At 46.2% G+C, this 18,404-nt stretch overlaps 1 protein-coding gene across 10 annotated transcripts in view; it reads right to left on the minus strand.

The window, feature by feature from the left end:
* Nucleotides 1–279: 279 nt before the first annotated feature.
* The window catches only part of tcp11l2 (t-complex 11, testis-specific-like 2), a 79,157-nt gene continuing 61,032 nt past the window's right edge, over nt 280–18,404 (minus strand). For 9 of the 10 annotated variants that reach the window (XM_072471576.1, XM_072471568.1, XM_072471573.1 and 6 more), the window contains 2 exons: nt 8,694–8,866; nt 280–2,572 (listed from right to left, as the gene is read on the minus strand). In XM_072471576.1, coding sequence (XP_072327677.1) covers nt 2,331–2,572; nt 8,694–8,866 — 415 coding nt within the window. In that variant the 3' untranslated portion in view covers nt 280–2,330. The remainder of the gene's footprint in view (nt 2,573–8,693; nt 8,867–18,404) is intronic. The other variant, XM_072471578.1, reaches the window with a different exon arrangement.

The following is an 18,404-nucleotide window of genomic DNA, read 5'->3' on the forward strand; positions in this document are numbered from 1 at the left end:
CTATATTTACCCCTCAACCAACATCACACAATCAGATTATCTGATTAACACATTGCTGTTTGTAGGACCTTGCTATATGCAAATACAACATTACAACATGACTATATTTTGTTGACTGTAAAGTAGTTTAGGGCTTAGGTGCTATATTAATGCAAATCTATTTTTAAAGAGTGATGCAGAAGTCATGAAATTCATAGGTTATCACCTGTTCTCTGCTTTGACGATATTTGAAATTTAAGAAAACTTCCAAAATAATGAAATATAGATTTTAAAACAGAATTAATTTAAAATTTTATTAAATATAAAACTTCATACTTGGATATAATCTCATTTTTATACAGTATCAATTCTAACATCAACTATGAAGCACCAAGAAATATGGCAAATAGTTTGACAGCATCATCATTTCCCATCCAGATTTGGAAATTATTCTTGCATTTTTGTTGTTCTCAATTTGACTGAGACTTATCTCAGTCTATTCTCTCTACAGATGTCCTTCATATTGGTACTGAACAAGTCTTATCAGATATCCATCTTGCCTATTTAAAGTCATATCATTGTCCAAGATTTTTACTCCTACCTCAATCTTGACTGAATGCCAGTAATGGATAAATCTGGGGGGGGGCTTGGCCTTTTTGAGTGGAATTTGGGGTATGATAAACAAAAGCATCATTGCAAACATTTCTATTATTTATTTCGCATAACAATAAAAGCGAGTCAAATTATCAAGTTGAGGGCTAATTTTAATTCTGTTCAGTCCAAGAATGTTGGGATATATTCGGGTTAATATCTGGACATGCGATAGAAAAGTGTGGGTATAATTGAATACCCATAACGGATTCCATCTTAGTTTCTTCTACTTAAATTAAATTGCTGCAGTATAACCATGCAATCATGCAGCCTAACTTTCCTCTATGCATGCCATCAAACTGATGCTTAATTCCCAAAGATGAAAATCAATCCTATCCTGTGAATATAGATGGATATTAAATGGAGTTGCGGCTTTTAAAAAGCTTTGAATGATTTTAAACTGTATATATGAATCTTCTCACTACTGAAAAATTAAAGACCACACATAAATGAACTACAGGTATTCAGTGGAGATATGGGGTGTGGTGACGACAGAGTGGTGATGAACACATGTTTTAATTTGGTCAGGAAAGTTGCCCAAGAAAAGCCATAGATGAACAAGAGCCAATGTTTCTCAAGCTCAGTTCCTACCAAAAAGTACTTCCATACCTAGAATTTGCAAGTTATTGTTTCCAAACCTACTATTGTTAAATGCAAAGAATACAAGTTTGATTTCAAAAAACAGACTGCTCATGTTGGTTAACAGTAAACCTAGCACCAGTTTTACAGTCAGTAGCCTGCAATACAAATGACAAGATTAACAAATACAGTTGTGTAATACTGTTCCAACAAGTTTACATCTCATGTTAAGCAAATCAAAAAAAATGCACAGTTCAAACTCCTGTAATAAGGGAAATATACCATCGACAGCAGGGTGTGCACTGACTACATATTGTAAATTGGCATTCCAAGTCCTGTTCCAAGCAAGTGGAACTAATAAATCACATTTACAGAATAAAAGTTTATGCAGCAAGCCCAAATAAAACACACAGGTAAAATACACTTAAAGAATACATCAAACAATTAGTACTAAATTTCAATTTTTTTTTTAACATTGAAGCTACCTTCAAGTTGCAACTGATCGTAATGTTCATAGACTGCTCCTCAAGCACCACGAAACCCAAAATACAGAAAAGTGAACAGTAAAATGTTGAGGTCCAATGAATAAATGCAATTTTCACAGCGAGGAGCTGCTGCAGATATTTTAAGTTCTTCGCCCCATCTAAAATGGATTTTATTGGATTCTTCCTTTAGTCATTAAACCAAACTGTTTATTTTCAGTCTTTGCAAACTATACCTTGCGGTTGGCATCATATATAAACGTATTAATGTACTTTTTTTTTTTAAAAGACATGTTTTGATTATCACTTAATAGAAAAATACAAAACAATTTTATAATCCTGTTCACATTTATCTTTAAAATCAGGGCACAAATTAAAATTTATGACTAATGAAAAAAAAATCTAGTGACACTGCAATTATTTTGTAAAAATACAATGTATCAATTTAGCTTCAAATGATATTTAATAAGTTCATATATAATTGGCTGGCTTTGCAGCACAGTAATTATATATTTGTAATTATTGAAATGCTTTAAGTGATGAGCAGACTATGCTATGCAGTCAACATACAAAGATACAATACAACAAAGACACTACAAGCCAGATTATGTGTGCTCCCTTTTTATTAACCTTCCCCACTCAAGGAGAATGTGATACTGTAGTACCTGCTGAAGTTAGGTTATTGAATAGCAGTTTTCGCAAAATGCCAGAGTAAAATGGCCCATACACCTGAATGTTGTATTTAATTATACAAACATACTGGGATCCAATCTCCTCTAGTTCAGCTTGAATGGGTGCAAGACCTCCTGGAACAACCGAAACCGTCTTCTGCAGATTTGAAATGCTGAGCAAATTTCTTATGTACTGTTCAATCCGGTTATCTGAAAATTAAGTCAAACATTCACCTTGAATATCATTGGACTACAGAAAGTTGTACCATATTAAAAATCATGTCTGGGCCACAGTTTGTATCCATTGACCATGAACAGATTAACATCAAGTACAATAGCTATTATGCAAAATAAGCACGTTTACATAGCCTGAATTTTACACATGTCAAGTGCACACGGCAGGTGGAAATGGAAACCGTCACATTTTTCGCTTCTGCCCACGACTGACCAAAAAACACAACATCGCGCTAGCTGGCCAATTAAGGACCTGCCATTGTGGACACCCAGATATAGGTGCAGCGATGCTGGTGGGAGTGTGGCAGGCGCAGGGTCCAATGGGGACCCAGTGGGAGGTTTAAAAGCTGGCCATGTCAGACCACAGAAAACATCGGAGGAGGTACAGTGAGCTCTCCAGAATCTATGGCGGCAGCATCTGGGGTTACACCAGGTGGAAGGGCAATGCAGATCGATACTCAGGCCCCAGCTTTCTGATGATTGTGCATTCTTGTCGAGAGCAGGATACAAGTATGCTGCAGGATGGCACGAGGAGGCCACCCCACCAAACCAAGAAGGCCTGGGCAGAGGTTGTTTCCAAGATCAGTGGGAATGATGTAATGTGCTGCACATGGATACTGTGCCAGAAAAGGTTCAAATGATCTTATGCGCTCGGCAAGCGGGAGTACAGAATTGGCACGATCTACGGTGGAGAAATCTGGAAGGGTGGCCGTTCTTAGCGGCGCTCAGGAGTAGCAATCGAGAGGTACAGAACACACATCTGCCCTTGCATAAGCTGGGAGAGAAAATCGGAAGCGCAAAGTATAAAGATATTGGGAACATCAACATGGTTCGTGGGGGTGCAGTTTGTTGTGTGAAAGCATGGCATGGTGTTGCATGTGAGGGTTGAATAATAAATGGATATTTGCACTTATAGCGGAAGAGAAACCATTATAATGCTGAACGCTCAGCAACTGGTGATGAGGTGGCCAACCTTGTAATCCTCACCAGTAATGAAATCGAGGCCCTGGAGATCAAATGCGAGCAAGAAGAAAGGTCCTTAGGTCACGAAGAGGCAGGCATTTTGGAGGAAGGCAGAAAACCAATGGTCAGGAGCAGAAGGTGGAGAGTGAAAAGAATATATGCTTGTCTCCTCCCACATAAGGACCTCTGAAAAAAAAAGATTCCCAGTTGTTCAGCAATCGCAAATTCCCTATGAGGACATTGATATTTGTTGAATTTGGCCACCTGGCAGAGTGTGCTCAGGGTGCCAGCATTGGGAAACCTACTGGAGATCAGGACCATGCTGAGTTTCAAGCAGGTGATAAGCCTCTGGAGTCGTCCATCGGCAGTGGATGCGTGAGGCAATATGGCGGAGATTGCAGAGGGGTCTGTGTGCAATTGTCTCTGTCATGGAGGAGTCCATGGGGGCATGAGCACTGCGTTGACCCTGAGCACTGAGTGCACACCCTCCTCCATTGAGAGAGTGGTGACTCTCCTGGAGAGGCAGCTTCAGGAACATAATCAGGGGTTGTCAATGCCTTGAGTGTTCTATGTGTTCCATAGATGAAGAGCTCATCAATGCCTTATGCAAAACTATAGGGTCAGTAAACATGGCATTGTATTGTCTTAAATATTTGTGAATGAGCTAGTGCCCTTAAGATCAGAAGGAAGGCCAGGCTTGGCAGCCTAGCTGAATCAAGGCCTCCCTTGTGTTCCTGCATCCTTGAAGGTTCCTCGTGTCTAACTCCTCATCCTCTCCTTGTGCCTGTCTGGGCTCCCATCAGAGACATCATTGGTTCTTTCTCTGAGGCCTCAGTGTCCTCCTGCTTGAGTGGTTTCCCCTGCCTTGCAAGAGCTAAGATTATGGAGAGCACGATACACAGCATTTATGAGTGACAAGCAGTCTGATGGATATTTCAGGGGCCCTCTGGGAACGGCACAGGCACTGGAACCTCAGTTCAATCAGATCTATATTCCCCTCCATCACTGCCCTTGTGGAGGCATGACAGTGATTGCATCTGTCTTTCACCTCTATCCTCAGGTGCCTGAATGGCATCATGAGCCACCTTTTCAAAGGATACCCCTCGTCACCCAACAACCACCCATTAAGGCGAGCTGGAGCCACAGTCTTGGCACAATATGTAGGCATTGTGGCGCATCTAGGGTACCTCACACAAACTTATAGAATCTGGGTCTGGCGCACTATTTGACCATTCATGGAATGATATATCTTCCGATTGACAAAGGGCCTGGCTGGCCAGCTGGCACCTTGATGGCCACATGGGTGAAATCGTTGGCACCCGGAAACAGGGAAACCCTGCAAAGCCTCTGGCTCGTTCAGCCTGGCTGGCTTGGTGCATCCTGAAATTGATGAATATCGTTATCTGCCTGAGGCAGTCACCAGTTTTATGAAGCTATGCACAGCTGACTAGGAAACACCACAAAGGTCACCCACGACAGTGACCATCAGAGCCATGGACATTTGGGTGTCCACCCATAGAGTTGGAGGCTACCTCCTGCCATCCATTTGACATGTTTGGTTTCCCTCGAGTGGCGAAGCCTCCTCTGGCACTGGACCATTTGTTTAATCAGGTCTGCACTGACCTTCTGAAAGATCACCCTAGCCAAGTCCACTCCTCCACCCTATTCCCATAACCCCACCAAACTTGCACATCTTTGGATTGTGGGAGGAAACCGGAGCATCCGGAAGACATAGAAACATAGAAAATAGGAGCAGAAAGAGGCTATATGGCACTTCAAGCCTGCTCCTCCAGTCGTTATGGTCATGGCTGATCATCCATCTCAATAACTTAATATCGCCTTCCCCCCCATTTCCTTTGATTCCCTTTGCCCCAAGTGTTATATCTAACTGCTTCTTGAAAACACAAATGTTTTGGCCTGAACTACTTCCTGTGGTAACAAATTACACAGGCTCACCAATCTCTGGGTGAAGAAAGTTCTCCTCATCTCTGTCCTAAATGGTCTACTCCGTATCCTCAGATTGTGACCCCTGGTTCTGGACACACCCACCATTGGGAACATCCTTCTTGCATCTATCCTGTCTAGTAGTCCTGTTAGAATTTTATAGGTTTCTATGAGATCCCCCTTCATTATTCTGAACTTCAGTGAATACAATCCTAGTTTAATCAATCTCTCCTCATACGCCCATCCTGCCATCCCAGGAATCAATTTGGTAAACCTTTGCTGCACTACCTCTAGAGCAAGAACATCCTTTCTCAGATAAGTAGACCAGAACTGCACACAGTACTCCAGGTCTGGACTCACCAAGGCGCTGTATAATTGCAACAAGACATCCTTGCTCCTGCACTTGAATCCTCTTGCAATGAAGGCCATCATACCATTTACCTTCTTTACCACCTGCTGTACCTGCATTCAGCGACTGCTGTACAAGGATACCCAGGTCTCGTTGCACATTCCACTCTACTAATTTATGGGCATTCAAATAATAGTCGGTCTTCCCGTTTGTGCTACCAAAGTGGATAACCTTGCATTTATCCAAATTATACTGCATCTGCCATCCATTTACCCACACACTCAACTTATCCAAATCACATTGAAGGATCTCTGCATACTCCTCACAACGCTGTGTCATCTGCAAATCTGGCGATATTACATTTTGTTCCCTTGTGTAAATCATTAATATATATTGTGAATAGCTAAGGTCCCAGAACGGAACCCACTAGTCATCGTCTGCCAATTGAAGAAAGAGCTGTTAATTCCTACTCTTCGTTTCCTGTCTGCCAACCAGTTTTCTATTTCCCCAAGACCATATTTCTATTAATATTGATTTCCTTCAGTTCCCCAACATTTCTGGTATCTTATTTTGTGCCCTCATTTGTGAAGACAGAACCAAAGTATGTTTTTAGTTGCTCACCTATTTCTTTTCCCCCCCATTGTAATTTCCACTGTTCCTGACCGTAATGGTCCTACATTTGTTTTCACCAATCTTTTTTCTTCACGTACCGATAGAAACTTCTACAGTTAGTTTTTATGCTCCCTGCAAGCTTACTCTTGTACTCTTTTTAGCCTTCTTAATCAATCCATTGGTCCTCCTTTGATGAATTCTAAACTGCTCCCAATCCTCAGACCTGTTGGACGTGATTCTCCCAGCCCCGTGTCGGGCCGGAGAATCGCCGCAACCGCGCCACACCGCCCGCGTGCGATTCTCGAAGGTGCGGAGAATCGCCGCCATTTGCGCTGGCGCGTTTGGCGCGGCGCCGGGCCGCTGTCCACGGGCAGGCCGCCGATTCTCCGGCCCAGATGGTCCAAGCGAAAACCGCAGAGTCCCGCCGGGGCCGTTCACCCCTGGTCGCTGCCAGCAGGAACTCTGCGCGAAGAGTCGCAGGGCGGCCTGGGGGCGGGAAAAGCGCTCCTTCACTTGGGGGGGGGGGGGGGACCTCCGATGGGGTCTAGCCCACGATCGGGGCTCACCAATCGGCGGGCCGGCCTCTCTCCCCCCCCCCAGCCTATTTTGTTCCGCTTCCGGCCCCAGAACCCCCATGCCATGTTGCGTCGGGGCCGGAGTGTTCCATAAGTCTACCACGCATGCGTCGGTTGGTGCTTCGCCATTGCACATGCACGGGTTGGCGCCGCCCCCAGTCCGCTCCAGGATGTAAGGCGGGAGCAGCTTGAACTGCTCCAGCTCTGTGCTGGGCCCCTGTAGGGGCCAGAATCCCTACTGCCCACGCCTGTTTCGCACCGTCATGAAACGCGATGGCGTTCACGACGGCGCGGACACTTAGTCCCACGATCGGTGAATCGCGCCCGTTGATTTTCTAGGCCAATTTGTATGCTTCTTCCTTGGATCAAATGCTATCTCTAATTTCCCTTGAAAGCCATGGTTTGGCCACCTTTCCAGTTTTGCTTTTGTGCCAGACAGGAATAAACACTTGTTGCAGTTTCCTCATACACTCCTTGAATGCTTGCCATTTCCTATCCACAGTCAACCCCCTTAATTAAAATTTCCCAATCGATCATACCCATAGTCTCATCATAATTTCTTCTATTAAGATTCAGGATCTTAGTCTCAGAATCAACTGCCTCGGTCTCCATCTTGATGAAAAATTCTATCATATTATGGTCGCTCATCCCCAAGGAATCTCGCACAACTAGATTGCCAATGATTCCGTTCTCACTAAACAGTACCCAGTCTAGGACTCCCCATTCTATAGTTGGCTCTTCAATGTATTGGTCCAGAAAACAATCACGTATACACTCCAGGAATTCTTCCTCTACTGTATTGTGACTAATTTGATTTGCCCAATCTATATGCAGATTAAAATCACCCATAATTACAGATGTTCCTTTATCGCACAAGTCTCCAATTTCCTGTTTACTGTATTCCCAACATTACTGCTACAGGGGTCTATATACAATGCATGTTTTTTGCCCCTGTGTGTTTCTCAGCTCGACCCATGCAGGTTCCACATTGTCGGAGCTAATATCCTTCCTCACTATTGCATTAATTTCTTATTTAACCAGCAATGCAACTGCACTGCCTTTTCCTTCGTGCCTGTCCTTCCTAAATACTGAATACTCCTGAATGTTTAGTTCCCATCCCTGGCCACCCAAAGCCATGTCTCCGTAATCCCAATTTTCTAATTTCCAATAGTGTAAATGCTCATTGGATAGCAAGGTTTGGATTCATGGAATTATTACAGCTAATCCTCCTTTTTGGCTATCGCGAATAGTACCCATTCTATTATGAGGTTTAGACACTGCATGAGATTCAAATATCCATTTTGATCAGGTCTATGGGGTTGGAGTCATAGGAGTCAATCAATTAGAATGGAAAACGGTGTTAATCTTTTTCCAGATTATTTTGGGCAATTGAAGCTGCTGTTTACACCTTGCGAAAGTTATGATTTACTGTCATCTGACAAGTCCCTAAAGAACAAAAGGGTTAAAAATGAAATTGTTGTAATGTCAAAAGTTTGTTTGAAATTTATCTTCCCCGATCATGTCAACTTTCAACTAAACTCTTGGACACGATTGAGCTGGGGAATAAAATGTCCCAGAAAAAAATTTCACATTTATACCAGATAATTGAGCAAAAATGTAAACACAAGCACAGCTGTTTTTTTTTAGTACTTACTGATCAGGGTACGGACGGGATTGCTCTCTTCCGCAATGCTGCAGATCTGTCCTGTGAGGTTTATCTGATTTTCGTTATTCAGCACAGGGTAACCCCTTTCAGTCAAGGATTGGTTTATTTCAGAACAAACTTTTACACTTATGGTCTTAAGTGTTTCTTCAATATTAAAATTTCTTCACAGTATAACCAAAAAAAAGAATAGTCAGGTTAGTATTTGATACATGATACAGTGAGCCAGACCAAAATGTAGTCTTGAGTCAAAAATCTATAACTGGAGCAGAGCAAGCCAATGTAATTCATTTTATACTCATGCATTTTGTCCTTATTTTTATAATACTTCTTTGATTTTTTTAAAATTACTCACAAAACTTACAAGCAATTTGGAAGGCAGCTCTAAAAATCTAGTTAAAGCATAGTTTCTTTATCTGGGTTGAGGAGACGAGAGTTACAAAGACTGAGTGCTACTAAGCTACCATTGCCAAGAAGGTGCAACTACATTATGACAGGTTTACATAGGCTGTTCCCATTATAAAAATGGATACAATTTTTATATATGTATATACATATATATAGGGAAAAGGGTGACACAAGTAGTGTGACAGTGTGTCAGGATTTGGCGTGAGTATAATAGATAAAGGAGTTTTAATATGTTGTAGATGGCCAATTGTAACTGATGAAATCATCTGGTTTATATGGATACTCCTGTCCAGAAGAAAGTGGCGTGCACACATCCTTATGTGCAGAAACGCAATGCCTTGCAGCATTTAAAATGATAATGGTTAAGAAGTGCATTTGATTCCGGGTGCGGCGATGACCAGCTGAGTCGCACGTTTCGGCAGCTCCCGGTGGAACGGACTTTTGGGCTCTTAATAAGAGCCCCAACGGCAATTTTAACGGCTAAAAGTACTGTGCGGTGAACCAGAAGGGAATCCCCCCTGGATACGGATGAAAAGAGGAGAGGAAGGTGGCCGGATTGCGGTGGATCCTTTAGAGCAGCGGCAAGGAAGGCAAGCAAAAACCAAGATGGCGTCGGAAGGTGGCAGTTTAATATGGGGCCCTGAACAACACGAGTTTTTGAAACGCTGCGTGGAAGAACTCAAAAAGGAAATGAAGAAGGAGCTGTTGGCCCCGATATTACAGGCGATCGAAGGGCTAAAGGAGGAGCAAAAGACCCAGGAGCGAGAGCTTCGGGTCGTGAAGGCAAAGGCTGCCGAGAATGAGAACGACATACAGGGCCTGGTGGTGAAGACGGAGATGCACGAGGCACACCATAAACGATGTGTGGAAAGGCTGGAGGCGCTGGAGAACAACGCGAGGAGGAACAACCTAAGGATTCTTGGTCTTCCTGAAGGTGCGGAGGGAGCGGACGTCGGGGCATATGTGAGCACGATGCTGCACTCGTTAATGGGAGCGGAGGCCCCAGCGGGTCCGCTGGAGGTGGAGGGAGCATACCGAGTGACGGCGCGAGGATCGAGAGCAGGAGAAATTCCTAGAGCCATAGTGGTGAGATTCCTCCGTTTTAAGGACAAAGAGATGGTCCTTAGATGGGCAAAGAAAACTCGGAGCAGTAAGTGGGAGAACGCGGTGATCCGCGTATACCAAGACTGGAGTGCGGAGGTGGCGAGAAGGAGGGCGAGCTTTAATCGGGCCAAGGCGGTGTTTCACAAAAAGAAGATAAAATTCGGAATGCTGCAACCGGCAAGACTGTGGGTCACATATCAAGGGAGGCACCACTACTTTGAGACGGCGGATGAGGCGTGGACTTTTATCGTGGAAGAAAAATTGGAATGAGCGGGTTATTTAAAAAAAAAGAACGTTTGAAACAAAGTGGTGGGGCGAGTATGGGGGGCGAAGAGGGGGGTAAAAAGGGGGAAAGAGGAGCTTTATGTTATTAATCCTGCGATGTGGTAACTTTTCTCTCTTCCACAGGAGGTGGTGGGGGGAGGAAAGGAGGTGGAGGAGATGGGGCGTTGACCATTGGGGTTGGGGCCAAGGGGGAAGCGCGGGCTCGGTTCCCGCGCTATGATAATCATGGCGGGAATAGGGAAGCAGGAAGGAGGGGGCGTCGCACGGTGCGAGCTGAGGTCACGGGGGGAAGCGGAGGTCGGCCAGAGTTTGCTGACTTCTGGGAGCAACATGGGGGGTGTAACTACGCTAGTGGGGGGGGGGGGGGGGGGTGGTGGGAGGGGGGGGTGGGAGGGGGGAACTATTGGGCTGCTGCTGGGGAGAGGGGGGGGGGGCACCGCCTGGGGGGGACACAGCTGCGTGGGAACCGGGTGAGGAGCTGGAAAAAGGGGATGGCTAATCGACAAGGGGGGGGGTAAAAAGCCCCCCAACCCGGCTGATCACATGGAACGTGAGAGGGCTGAACGGGCCGATAAAGAGGGCACGGGTACTCGCACACCTTAAGAAACTTAAGGCAGACGTGGTTATGTTACAGGAAACGCACTTGAAACTGATAGACCAGGTGAGACTACGCAAAGGTTGGGTGGGGCAGGTGTTCTATTCGGGGCTGGATGCGAAAAACAGGGGGGTGGCTATATTAGTGGGGAAGCGGGTAATGTTTGAGGCAAAGACTATAGTGGCGGATAGCGGGGGCAGATACGTGATGGTGAGTGGAAAACTACAGGGGGAGACGGTGGTTTTGGTAAACGTATATGCCCCGAACTGGGATGATGCCAATTTTATGAGGCGTATGCTAGGACGCATCCCGGACCTAGAGGTGGGAGAGTTGGTAATGGGGGGAGATTTCAATACGGAGAGTAGGGAGAGTAGGGAACGGGAGCGGTTGCTGCAAGAACTTCTGAGGGTGGACAGGCAATATGCGGAGGCACCGGAGGAGGGACTGTACAGGGAAAGGCAAAGGCTACACGTAGAATTTGACCTGCTGACAACGGGTACTTCAGAGGCACAGTGGAGGAAGGCACAGGGTGTACAGTACGAATATGGGGAGAAAGCGAGCAGATTGCTGGCCCACCAATTGAGGAAAAGGAGAGCAGCGAGGGAAATAGGGGGAGTGAGGGATGAGGAAGGAGAGATGGAGCGGGGAGCGGAGAGAGTGAATGGAGTGTTCAAGGCATTTTATAAAAAATTATACGAAGCTCAACCCCCGGATGGGAGGGAGAGAATGATGGGCTTTCTGGACCGGCTGGAATTTCCCAAGGTGGAGGAGCAGGAAAGGGTGGGACTGGGAACACAGATTGAAATAGCGAAGTAGTGAAAGGAATTAGGAGCATGCAGGCGGGGAAGGCTCCGGGACCGGATGGATTCCCAGTTGAATTTTACAGGAAATATGTGGACTTGCTCACCCCGCTACTGATGAGGACCTTTAATGAGGCAAAGGAAAGGGGACAGCTGCCCCCGACTATGTCTGAGGCAGCGATATCGCTTCTCCTAAAGAAGGAAAAGCAGCGGGTCCTATAGACCTATTTCCCTCCTAAATGTAGACGCTAAGATTCTGGCCAAGGTAATGGCAATGAGGATAGAGGATTGTGTCCCGAGGGTGGTCCATGAGGACCAAACTGGGTTTGTGAAGGGGAGACAGCTGAATACGAATATACGGAGGCTGCTAGGGGTAATGATGATGCCCCCACCAGAGGGGGAAGCGGAGATAGTGGTGGCGATGGATGCCGAGAAAGCATTTGATAGAGTGGAGTGGGATTATCTGTGGGAGGTGCTGAGGAGATTTGGTTTTGGAGATGAATATGTTGGATGGGTGCAGCTGTTGTATAGGGCCTCAGTGGCGAGTGTGGTCACGAATGGACGGGGATCTGCATACTTTCGGCTCCATAGAGGGACAAGGCAGGGATGCCCTCTGTCCCCATTATTGTTTGCACTGGCGATTGAGCCCCTGGCAATAGCATTGAGGGGTTCCAAGAAGTGTAGGGGAGTACTTAGAGGGGGAGAAGAACACCGGGTATCTCTGTATGCGGATGATTTGTTGTTATATGTAGCAGACCCGGCGGAGGGGATGCCAGAGATAATGCGGACACTTCGGGAGTTTGGAGAATTCTCAGGATATAAACTGAACATGGGGAAAAGTGAGTTGTTTGTGGTGCATCCAGGGGAGCAGAGCAGAGAAATAGAGGACTTTCCGCTGAGGAAGGTAACAAGGGACTTTCGTTACTTGGGGATCCAGATAGCCAAGAATTGGGGTACATTGCATAGGTTAAATTTAACGCGATTGGTGGAACAAATGGAGGAGGACTTCAAGAGATGGGACATGGTATCCCTGTCACTGGCAGGGAGGGTGCAGGCAGTTAAAATGGTAGTCCTCCCGAGATTTCTCTTTGTGTTTCAGTGCCTCCCGATGGTGATCACGAAGGCTTTTTTCAAAAGGATCGAAAAGAGTATCATGAGTTTTGTGTGGGCCGGGAAGACCCCGAGAGTGAGGAAGGGATTCTTACAGCGTAGTAGGGATAGGGGGGGGGCTGGCACTACCGAGCCTAAGTGAGTACTACTGGGCCGCCAATATCTCAATGGTAAGTGGATGGGAGAAGAGGAGGGAGCGGCGTGGAAGAGATTGGAGAGGGCGTCCTGTAGGGCGACTAGCCTACAAGCTATGGTGACGGCCCCATTGCCGTTCTCACCGAAGAAATACACCACAAGCCCGGTGGCGGTGGCGACTTTGAAAATTTGGGGACAGTGGAGACGGCATAGGGGAAAGACGGGAGCCTTGGTGGGGTCCCCGATAAGAAATAACCAGAGGTTTGCCCCGGGGAGAATGGATGGGGGATTTGGAATATGGCAAAGAGCAGGAGTAACGCAACTGAAAGATCTGTTTGTGGATGGGAAGTTCGCAAGTCTGGGAGCGCTGACTGAGAAATATGGGTTGCCCCAAGGGAATGCATTCCGGTATATGCAACTGAGGGCTTTTGCGAGGCAACAGGTGAGGGAATTCCCACAGCTCCCGACGAATGAGGTGCAGGACAGAGTGATCTCAAAGACATGGGTGGGGGACGGTAAGGTGTCAGATATATATAGGGAAATGAGGGACGAGGGGGAGATTATGGTAGATGAGCTGGAAGGGAAATGGGAAGAAGAGCTGGGGGAGGAGATTGAGGAGGTGCTGTGGGCGGATGTCCTAAGTAGGGTAAACTCATCGTCCTCGTGTGCCAGGCTAAGCCTGATTCAACTTAAGGTGTTACACAGGGCGCATATGACTGGAGCACGGCTCAGTAAATTTTTGGGGGTAGAGGATAGGTGTGCGAGATGCTCGAGAAGCCCAGCGAATCACACCCACATGTTCTGGTCATGTCCGGCACTACAGGGGTTCTGGCTGGGGGTGACAAAGGTGCTTTCGAAAGTAGTGGGGGTCCAGGTCGAACCAAGCTGGAGGTTGGCTATATTTGGGGTTGCACAAGAGCCGGGAGTACAGGAGGCGAGAGAGGCCGATGTTTTGGCCTTTGCGTCCCTAGTAGCCCGGCGCAGGATACTGTTGATGTGGAAGGAAGCCAAGCCCCCGGGGGTGGAGACCTGGATAAATGACATGGCAGGGTTAATAAAGCTGGAACGGATTAAGTTCGTCCTAAGGGGATCGGCTCAAGGGTTCACCAGGCGGTGGCAACCGTTCGTCGAATACCTCACAGAAAGATAGAGGGAATGGAAAAGAAGAAGGTAGCAGCAGCAGCCCGGGGGGGGGGGGGGGGGGGGGGGGGGGGAGGGGGGGGGGAACCAGAAGGACTCTCAGGGTTGTTAATATATATGTATAATATGTATAGGTCGTTGCTATAAATAATTGTATATTGGACTGTTAAAATCATATTTTTGGAGAGTGTTTATCTGAGACAAGGCAGTTGCCATTTAGTTTTAGTTTTTGTTATATATTATTTATTCTTTGTTTATAAAACAGGTCATTGTTATTTATACGGTTATATTATTGTGTAAAGGATACACAATGTACTGTGACTGTTGACCAAAAATTTTCAATAAAATATTAAAAAAAAAAAAAAAGAAGTGCATTTGAAAAAAATAAAGTCCACAGAAAGCCCAAGGGAACCCTTCTGTAAATCAGTTTCAGCATCACATACTATGCTAAATGCTATGTGCTGTTATACCCTTTGGGATTCTCTCACTCCACGGAGTCTAAATTTCAACTCCACTACACAGAATATAGATGTATCCTCAGTTATCAAATTCAACACTTCTTCTCCCATAAATTTGTACTGGAAATAGTACATACTGTATTTAATCTTGGGAATTAAAAAAAATAATTTAATAATCTTTAGTGTCACATGTAGGCTTACATTAACACTGCAATGAAGTTACTGTGAAAAGTCCCTCGTCGCATTCCATTTTATTGCAAGACCAGGGGCGTCATTCTCCGACCCCCCGCCGGGTCGGAGAATGGCCGTTGGCCGCCGTGAATCCCGTCCCTGCCAAAGTCTCCGCTCCCGGAGATTGGGCAGGGGCGGGAATCCGGCCGCGCCGGTTGGCGGGACCCCCCCGCTGGATTCTCCGGCCCGGATGGGCCGAAGTCCCGCCCAGAAATTGCCTGTCCCGCCGGCGTAAATCAAACCTGGTATTTCCCGTGGGACCAGGCGGCGTGGGCGGGCTCCGGGGTCCTGGGGGGGGGGGGGGGGGGGGGAGGGCGCGGGGCGATCTGACCCCGGGGGGTGCCCCCACGGTGGCCTGGCCCGCGATCGGGGCCCACCGATCCGCGGGCGGGCCTGTGCCGTGGGGGCACTCTTTCCCTTCCGCCTCCGCTACGGCCTCCACCATGGCGGAGGCGGAAGAGACTCTCCCCACTGCGCATGCGTGGGAAACTGACAGCGGCCGCTGACGCTCCCGCGCATGCGCCGCATTTCCGCGCCAGCTGGCAGGGAAACAAACGCCATTTCCGCCAGCTGGCGGGGCGGAAATCCCTTGGCGTCGGCCTAGCCCCTCAATGTTGGGGCTAGGCCGCCAAAGATGCAGAGCATTCCGCACCTTTGGGCCGGCGCGATGCCCGTCTGATTGGCGCCGGCTTTGGCGCCAGTCGGCGGACATCCCGCTGTTGGGGGAGAATTTCGCCCCAGATCTGTTTGATAGATTTTTTTTCCCAATTGTTACATTTCAGTTTACTTTAGTCATACCAAATATTTAAAGCAGGATAGGGCCATTTTTTCCCAATATTTCATTATGTTAAGTGCCATTTAAGAGGCAAAATTCAGATTAGATAATTTCCTAACAGTGTGATGGTTCAGTTTGTTGGAAGGCACAGCAGCGAGGGAAATTAAACCTGCACATCCCTGTACTGGGATCCCACCTATTCTATAACAACAGGGACATGAACAAGCAGTTAATGGGGATAAAGCTATTCCCTCACCACTGCTGTGCACCTCCCAACAGACAATGCAAAAATATAACCAGTTGACACCTGAAAGTAGTTGTACAACCCAGAATGATGAGAAAATCAAATTTGTCAAATTTCCTTATTTTTCAATCTCAATAGTTGCATCATTTTTTTTTTTCACAAAGCAGGTTTGTGTGATCTGGAATGCATTACCTGAAAGGATGCTGCAAGTAGATTAAATGGTAAAACTCAAAGAGAATTGGATAAATACTTGCAAAGGAAATAGTTTAGAAAGCTATGGAGACAAAGCTAAGGAGAGTGAGGCTTATTGGGCAGCTCTACCAATGGACTGACACAGGCAGATGGCTGAATGGCCTCCCTCTATGCAGTATTATCTTATGATTTGTCCCTGGACAGTTTTTCAAGTTTACATTATTTGCATTCAGAGTTTAAAAAGTTGCAAATAACAAAGGCAATTAATAGGGTAAAAATAATTCTTAAAACTTTCATTTATGTAGTATTTTTCTGGTTTCTAGGGCACTGCAGAGTATTCTACAGCTAACAAAGTACTTTTAGAATTGTAGTCACTATTGTAATGTAGGAACTTCAGCAGCCAATTTGTACTCAGCAGGATCCCACAAACAGCAAACATGGCTTAGATAATTTGTTGTTAGTGTTGTTGGTTGAGGGATAGACATTGGTAAGGACACTGAGCATAACTCCCCTGATCTTCAAAATGCTGCCAAGTGAACCCGAGAGATGGCAGGTCACACCTCAGTTTCATGCCTAAGTCTCAGAAGTGGGACTTGAACCCACAACTGTCTGACTCAAGAGGCAAGAGCACAATCAACTGAGCCATGTCTACGGTCAGAGATTCTTTTTAAGTTTTGTAAAATTATACAGAGAGATAAATTATACAAAGAAAAAACAAACAGGAGAAGTACATTAAAAATTTAAGCAGAGTTTTCAGCATGCTTAAAAGATAGCTATTGGAGCAGCATGGTGGCACAGTGGGTTAGCCCTGCTGCCTCACAGCTCCGAGGTCCCAGGTTCGATCCCGGCTCTGGGTCACTGTCCGTGTAGAGTTTGCACATTCTCCCCGTGTTTGTGTGGGTTTCACCCCCACAACCCAAAGATGTGCGAGGTAGGTGGATTGAACATGCTAAATTGCCCCTCAACTGGAAAAAAATGAATTGGGTACACTAAATTTATTTTTTAAAAGATAGCTATTAAAGTGGATTTTATTTGTCTAAAATGCAGCGCTATCTAGATGACCAGGGTCGATGTCTTCTTCAGCAGTCCCTCAGGATCAAGGATGGCACTCTGGTATTACACTGGTTCAATGGGTTCAGAGAGGGGTGATAAGTCCAACGTGCAATCTGCAGACTGACACACATGGAACAGGTGTTGTTTGAAGGGTTGGGTACGTGGGTTGTTTGAAGGTTTGTGCACTCCCTGTGAAGCCTCGACTTTGCCTCTGCGCTTTCATGGCAAAATCTCGTGGATGTGTTTGGTGCCTTCCCAAATGTGTCTTCGCCATTTTGGTTTGTCACAAGCCAAGGTCTCCCGTGAGGCGTGGGTATGCTTCAGAAATGCTTTGAGTCGTCCTGGGAGTCTCCTGGTGTGACCGGGTTCTGAGTGGAGCAGTCGCTTCAGGAGTCTGGTGTCAGGCATAAGATTGACCTGTACCATCCAGCACAGCTGGTTTTGAGTAATTAGCACCTTGATGCTGGTCAAGTTGACTTGGAAGAGGATGCTGTTGTTAGATTGCCTTTCTTGCCATCGAACGTCTTGCAAAAACACTGCTGATTGCACTTGTCCGGAGATTTGGGATGCCTGCTGTAGATCGTCCAAGACTCAGAAGCAAGTAGGAGCGTGGGGACTTCAGAGAACACAGATCTTCAGAATGCTGATGACATTTCTGTGCACACTTACACAGAAAATGAACTTCAGGTCATAGTCAACCTCTTCTCAGAAACATTTGAGAAAACAGGCCTTTCACTAAACATCCTGAAAAGTTCCTTTTCCAACCAGCTCCCACAGCAAAACACCTCCCTCCATTGATTAAGATCAACAGTGAGATTCTGGAAAATATGGACCATTTTCTGTAACTTGGGAGCCTTCTCTTCAAATTCTCACATGAAAGACTAAATTCATAATTTTGTGATGACTGAGAAAATAAAAGTATTAATCTTTATTATTGGCACAAGTAGGCTTACATTAACACTGCAATGAGGTTATTGTGAAAATCCCCTAGTCGCCACACTCTGGCGCCCGTTCAAGTACACAAAGGGAGAATTCAGTATGTTCAATTCACCTAACAAGCACGTCTTCCGGGACTTGTGGGAGGAAATCGGAGCACCCGGAGGAAACCCACGCAGACACGGAGAGAACATGCAGACTCCGCACAGACAGTGACCTAAGTGGGAATCAAATCC

The sequence above is a fragment of the Scyliorhinus torazame genome, chromosome 13, assembly GCF_047496885.1.
Source record: "Scyliorhinus torazame isolate Kashiwa2021f chromosome 13, sScyTor2.1, whole genome shotgun sequence".
In the NCBI taxonomy this organism is placed as follows: Eukaryota; Metazoa; Chordata; class Chondrichthyes; order Carcharhiniformes; family Scyliorhinidae; genus Scyliorhinus; species Scyliorhinus torazame.